The sequence below is a fragment of the Sprattus sprattus genome (assembly GCF_963457725.1).
Source record: "Sprattus sprattus genome assembly, chromosome: 18".
Lineage (NCBI taxonomy): Eukaryota > Metazoa > Chordata > Actinopteri > Clupeiformes > Clupeidae > Sprattus > Sprattus sprattus.
In genome coordinates, this window is record NC_137916.1 from 19,488,869 (window position 1) to 19,496,376 (window position 7,508).

Genomic DNA, 7,508 nt, shown 5'->3' on the forward strand with positions numbered 1-7,508 from the left:
TACACTTGATAATAGTGAACGCGTTGAGCAGCAATAGAAATTTGTGCTTATGTCCTCCACTGTGATGGAGAAAATGTAGTATTTATAGTTGTAGTATTTCACTATATTTGCTATTGTTTTCACAGAAAGATGTAGAATGGAGTTGCAGGTCCAAACAATAACCTGTGTGCATAGTCTACAACACAATCTTAATGCCTTAAATAGAGATCTTGTTTTAATGTTGTTGTTGTTGTAAAAGTTGGTTGTCTTGAAAAAAAAGTTTAGGGCTGGTCCGATTAGATAAAAAAAGAGATGAGATTGGTTAACTAGTTGTCATATCCCTTCCCGTGCGGTAGGTGGGAGGCATGCGCTTATCGTGAGGTTTCACAAGATGAGAATCGCTGATGGAAATTGTGCTGCTGGGGCTAACTTGCGCCATTCACTCCTGTCATCTAAATATTTTACTTCCAAGTCACAATATACCGGTATACGAAAATATGAGCGAAGACAGCATCGAGGAAATGGCGACTTTTAGATCATTTCAGTCTCAGTTAATGTGTATTATGGATACACTGGCGAAAACGGCAATATTTGAGATCAGTAAACTTGTCGATATCGAATCCAGGGGTCTAAAGCAGGAAATATCTCGCAGTCAAAGAGAAATTGCCTCGTTGAAAAACAAACTGCAGATGATGCAGAGGCTTATTTTGAATGTCGGAGAACATGAACGTAATGCTATATCTGAAGACAGTGTTATAATAGGGGAACGGACGCTAGAAGATCGAAACATGAACATCTGTATTGATGGACCACAGTCCAGCAAAGACATTCAACGGATTAAAGGGTGAGAACTCCTTGCATTTGGAACTAATTTCCTCTTCACTCTCATCATCACACATATGAAGTATCCCAACACACCTGCCTGTAGTCGCAGTGTTTTTTCCCCCATCGTCAATTAACTTGTCATTGTAATGCTATACGGTGCCACTTGAAAGTATGTGAACCCCTTGAGCAGTTAAGAGTTTTCTGTTCTTTAACCATGATTTTTCAATTTTTTCATCACCAATTTTCCATAGATGAAATATCAGGTTTATGTTTATCAATAGTATGTACTTGTTTAGAGGTAATTGTGTGAGTAGCCAAAAAACTACATGAAACATGGTATTAGTGTATGTGCAAAAGTAAGTGAACCCCCAGTGGCATTGGTAAAGTCAGGCAGGTAACAGATTCGGTGAAGCATATTTGGGTGCGTAATTAGTCAATAAAGCAAACCAATCAAATGAGACATCCTTAGGAAAAGGGTTGGGCAACACAGATTAAAAGAGAGAGGAAACCAACCAAACCACTCTAGTGCCAAGGTGTACCCAAAAAAAAAAACTTCCCGTTTCAACTTTGCCAGGGAGCACTTGGACAAATCAGAGGCCTTCTGGAAGTCCATTCTCTGGACAGAATAGTCCAAAATAGAATGATTTGGTCACAAACAAAAGAAGAGAGAAAAGACAACAATTTTAGTCTGATTGTAGACGCGTACATTTACCCCAGATGCTGCCAGAGAGGTCCGCAACTCTTTAGAGGTGATGTGTGGGTTGGCTTTTACCTAATTTATTATTCTTCTGGTGTTTCTTGGTGATGATCTTGATGGGTGTCTGCTTTTAGGCAGAGTCGGGGTCATGTTGAATGCCCTCTATTTGTACATAATTTGTCTTTCAGTGGATGGATGGAGCTGGAATGTTTTGGAGATTGTCTTATAGCTTTCCCCAGACTGATGGACTGTCCTCTTGGTTTCCTCTCTCTTTTAATCTGTGTTGCCCAACCCTTTTCCTAAGGATGTCTCATTTGATTGGTTGGAACTACTCAAGGGGTTCACATACTTTCAAGTGGCACTGTACATTAAGTTATACATTTTCCCTTTAGCGAACCTACACATGAAAACATATACAACCCCTCGGATGGATGTCATCAAGTGGGAAAGAAGGTATGTGTGTTTTAGCCACTTTTTGGTTTGTAATGCATGTGGAAAATAGAACCAGTCACACCAGACACTCACACCTATTTCAGAATCTCATACTTTTTTTCAGATGGTTTTCATTGATGAGTAATTCTTCAGTCCACAGATACCCATCAAGTTTTCATCAAGGAGGAGCAAGTTGAAGTGCAATTGTGCTATAGTAATTCTCCAGAAATGTTGAACAGTTGTGAAGACAGTGAGTAGGCTTTGTGTGTGTTTGTATGCACTGATTTCTTCAATGTCTTCAATTTTGTTTGTAAGTTAGTAGGCCTGTTTCTGCACTTCAGGTAATACTTAGGTTACTTCTGTCACCCTTTGTTCACAGAAATAAGTTTGGGCAATGATGATCATGCAAGGACTCTTTCAACTGACAAACAGGACAGTGAAGGCACTTCTGAAACACCAGCCCTCACCACAAGGGCTCAAGTGAGTCCGATTGCAGAGCCCTCCCCAACACAGCCACATAAGAAAGATGGTGAGACAAATCCGGAGACATATTCAACAACTCCAGAGAGGGAGGCCTTGCTCTTTGAGTCAAATTCCCAGATCAACGAGGACCCTCAGGTGTTACAAATGCCCAGTATTACAAGGACTCCATGGAATAGCGACCAAGGGGCTGGCAGGGGTGACAGGCGCTTCATTTGCACCTACTGCAGCAAGAGATTCCGGTGCTTCAGTCAGCTGGAGACGCACCAGAGGAGCCACACGGGCGAGAAGCCCTTCCACTGCACGCTGTGTGGGAAGAGATACGCCCAGAAAGGGCACCTATACACCCACCAGAGGACACACACAGGCGAGAAGCCCTACCGCTGCCTGGTCTGTGGCAAAGGCTTCATCCAGAAGTGCACACTCGACATGCACCAGCGCACTCACACAGGAGAGAAGCCTTTCCTTTGCCTGAGATGTGGGAAAGGCTTCACCAAGAAATGCAATCTGAAAAAACATCAGACTATTCACACAGAGCTTAGTGGTGACTTTTGGGGAGCATATTGAGTCTCAGGGCACTAGAAGAAGGACAGGTGCTGTGGCTGATACTTAAGAGCATCTCTAAGTAGCTACTGAAGGCCTACATGTCCATAGGTTATTAGAAAAATGCAAATAAATTGTATTTACATGGGTGTGCAGTACACAGTATTTGAAGTTACATGTAGAACGTATGGTGCATTTCTATGAATGTGTATTAATATATGTATATTTCATACATATAATGCATCCTATTTGATATAGTCACAACCAGGCCTACCACATTGCTAAAGGCTAAATTATTTAAGTAAGAATCAGGGGAAGGAGGGAAGTTACAAATGTTGCAAATCAAAACCCAACTCTCAGTAAATCCAGAAAAAACTGTAGTCTCTTGCAAACGATTTACGTTCGTGCCGATTAGACAATGTAGGCCAGTCTATGGTATAGACTCATGTTTACGACGGTTTACGGTAATATATCCCATAGTCCTTCACTCCCTGAACTAAAGAAGGGGTCTGTTTTCACGTCTTCCAGGCTGAATATCTTTCAGTTTAACGTAAAATTCTAGCAGCTATAAATTATAGACGCTTCTGAATAGTGTAGGTAGAAACCGATGTTTTTCGAAGAGTTGGCTGTAAAATATTGTATTGGCTCAATCTAAAAGTAGCGTAATCTGTACAGTTGGATCTGTGGTGCTCCGGACGAAAAATATACCATGGATACATTGATGGTAAATGGCATGAATTTACAAACACAGTTGAGTTCAATCATGGATGTATTGGCCAAAACGGCTGTTACTGAAATCGGCAAAATTATAAACGAGTGCGCGATGATTTTACGCCTGGAAGTATCTCAGCGCACTACCGAGAACGATTCCCTGAGAAAGAGGTGTGAATTGTTAGAGATCCAATTGAGAGCTGTGCGGAGCAATGGCGGTGGTGGGGGTGTTCAAGGGACTGGAACGCATAAGACCCCGGTCACCAGTGCATCTGATGGGGTAGAATTCTGTGGCGAAGTCAGAACCGTGGCAGGTAACGCAGCTTTCTGAAATTACATTATCAATTACTCACCTAATCATAGAGTTTGTCATTTTGTCATATATAGCCTATTTTTAATTATACCTGATAACTAGTTTACCTTTGGTATTTCAGGTGTGCATCAACCATCCATAGAGAATGTCTTCGGAAAAGAGTGGTGCATGAATTTGTGGAAAGATGGAGAGACTAGTCAGATAGACAAGCATGGTTCACACCTGGAGGCTGCTATACCTGATGAGGTACATTTTGCATTTTGTATTGTGTAACAAAAAAAGAAAAGATTAATTACATATATATATATATATACAAACACAGCAGGTTGGACAGAAATGATTTGATTGTTTACCATTTTTGGCAAAGTGTCTACTCTTTCAGGTTACAAATGACAGATATTTGTATTTCCATCCTTGATGCAGTCAATAGATTTGGTGGATGACGAACCAGAGATGATTTTAATCAAAGAAGAGGCATTTGAAGATTGCCAAGGGGAGACTAATCTTCATAATGTCCTAAGGAATAACAAAAGTAAGTGAGCAACATGAAAGGGAAATGAGTCTTTTCAATCATGTTTTCACACTGAGGGCTGCAGTGTGCAATGTGGTCTTTTTTTCTTTTAAAACTAGTTTGAAATGGCTTGCATTGCCACTTCTTCACAGTTGTGCATTCTTAATGTGGTGGTGTTTCACCTACCTAGTGCAAACAAATCCAATCATCATTCATTGGTTGCCATTATAGCTTTATCTAATAGGCAGGTAAATATGTCTAGCTAAATGTCTTGTGACATGTCTTATGGTGCTGTTGGAAGGAACACAACTTGTTTTGACACCATAAGTCTATCGCCAGCTTGTACCTATGTGGCCCATTTAGAGACATTCAGACATTTGAGTTGATTGAGTGTGACTTGGTTTTATTATTGATACTTTATCATTTATTGTGCTTTAGAAATGTATAAAATGCTTTAGAAATGGAATGCTTTTTAACATAAATTCTCCGAACTCCCAATAATCTTCTCTTATGTTGTACTTAATCATTTGGGTGATGCTTAATGATGCTCACTAGCCTAGATTAGCTGCATTAAACCTATTCCTATATATAAACACTAAGTTTTAAAAAAAACTCTGCTTGTGATATGTACAGCACACTATTATTATCAACTGCAATCAAACAGTAGGAAGGTATTGGTACACATAGGATGGCCTTTGTGTCAAGAGCTAGTTTCAAGAAATGCAATCTGAAAAAACACCAGACTACCAGTGGATACTGGTATGTTAATGTTACGAGTTCAAAATACATTTTGAGTCATCATAATTGCTAGTTCATGTGCATGTTGGGACCTTGAGCCTACAATCATTTACATCACAATTAACTGAACATTGGAAGAACTGTCAGTTTGTGTTATTTTCTTTTTTCAAAAATGAGACTTTAGCTAGCCTATTCTGTCACTGAGCTGCTATGTTGTCCCAGTGAAATCATATCTTTCTATAGGGTGATGTTCAGTGCCATCAAAAGAAAAATATTCTTGATGTCTAGTCTAAATGTGTCCAGTATAAACGCTGTGCATCTGTGTGACTTTAAGAAAAAAAGCAAAGAATAATGAAAGAATATTTCTCTTGCACAGGATCTACTATATCCAGCAAAGGTGTTGGCCAGAGAGCCACAGGGGCATCTCAACATTGTGAAGCAGACTTTATGACTTACTCCGTTCCTCCAGATGATCAGGAGCAGCCCACCATGCTCTTCCAAGTCTCTGGAAATCCTCCTGAGAACTGTAACGTTTCTGGAGATGCCACAGACTCTCCACTCGGCTCTGATGATTACCCTGTGTTTTATGCTGGCAACAGTAACTTTGGTAACAGCAACTTCAGCACCACTCAGAATCAGAGGGGTGGCAACGGGGACAAAAAATTCAGTTGCATATTCTGTGGCAAAAGTTTTAACTATTTGAGCTACCTCAAAGTTCACGTGCGGCGACATTCAGGCGAGAAACCGTTTGGCTGTAACGTGTGCGGCAAACGTTTTGCGCAAAAGACGTACCTCAAGCTCCATGAGCGCACCCATTCTGGAGAAAAGCCCTACACATGCATGGAGTGCGGCAAGAGCTTCTCGCAGAAGAGCTCTTTAAACGTACACCTGCGTAGTCACACCGGGGAAAAGCCATATAGTTGCCTGGAATGTGGAAAGAGCTACGCTTATAAACATGGTTTTAACACCCATCAGTGCGTTGCCTAGGAGACCACCCAGGGCAAGTGCTGGCATTTGAAATGTAAATCATGAAATGTTCCATCAAAAAGTCACAATTCTGTCCCACAGAATCTCAGGGTATGTTTAAGTAATCGTAACCTGAGGTGAAGCTGAGAACGGACAAGGTTTTTTTTTTTTTAACAAGGGAGTTTAAGTGTCCGTACAGGGGAAATGCTGCAAGATATTGAACACTAGCTAGATGTGCATTCAGAAGAAGCTGGAAGGCTACAAAATCCACACTGATCTGGTTGCACCTTCACCAGAGCCAAGGCTATCAGGTCAGATGGACAGCACCTGACTGATATACAACCACATTTCAGTGTTACAGTGTTAGTAGAAGTGCATGGTATTTAAATTTTAATAGGTCTTGTTGTTTGATATTCATTTTCAGTGTTTGGGTTCTCAATTTTATGTTACTAAAACAAAAAGAAAAAAAAACAAAGGCTTTGTATAATTCTGTACACTAACTGCCTTAAGTACATTTTATTGATTAGCCTTGGAATCCTCTAACTGTGGAAGTTACAAAGCTCACCTGGAACATCAAGATGCCCTGCTATCAATGCCAAGGAGACGGTTATCCAGGAGCACATGCCAAAAATATATATAGTTTTAGAACTGCAAATCTATGGATTAAAATGTCTAGTGTAAAAAGAAAATATTGGCTAAATATATGTTGAATGCCATTCTGAAACACTGTAGTTTCCTGGGGCCAAATGTTTTTATTTTTTTCCCTTTTATTTTTTAATAAACAGGAAGAGTTCACCATTAAACTTATGGCATATTTCATAAAAAGAGGTATTTTAAAGAAATGAGAGCTCGCAAGTTGTTGAAGTAAATCTGGGTATTAATCAGAATACATGATTTATGTGGGGGTTTTTTGCCAGCTACTGTTGCTGAGGAGAAAATGCCTTTTGTTCCCTCAAATTTCAAGGTACAGTATGTAGATTTAGGGTGATCTATGAGCAGAAATGGAACATATAATTATGAATACTGTTTTTTTGATTAGTGTATAGTCACCAGTTCCTACGAACCATGTTTTCGATAGCTTAGAATGAGCCCTTAGTATTTACATTGGTATCAGGTCCTTTTCCACAGGGTATGCCATGTTGTGACACCATGTTTCTGCAGCAGCCTAGAACAAACAAACCAAAACAGTGGCACTAGAGATGGCTTATGCATTTTGATGGCACCACTTGGAAAGGGAGAAGTATTCAGTTGGTTGCAATCTGCAGCTAGATGCTGACATCGCTAGATGTCACTAAATCCTACACACTGTACCT

The 7,508-nt window shown here is 40.1% G+C and overlaps 1 protein-coding gene across 1 annotated transcript; it reads left to right on the forward strand.

The window, feature by feature from the left end:
- The first annotated feature begins 3,463 nt into the window (after positions 1–3,463).
- LOC308379805 (uncharacterized protein) lies at positions 3,464–6,928 on the forward strand. The gene is made up of 4 exons (XM_080857069.1): positions 3,464–3,981; positions 4,102–4,226; positions 4,404–4,512; positions 5,606–6,928. The coding sequence occupies exons 1-4, from the start codon at positions 3,666–3,668 to the stop codon at positions 6,214–6,216; spliced, it is 1,161 nt and encodes a 386-aa protein (XP_080713195.1). The 5' UTR covers positions 3,464–3,665; the 3' UTR covers positions 6,217–6,928.
- Positions 6,929–7,508: the final 580 nt, after the last annotated feature.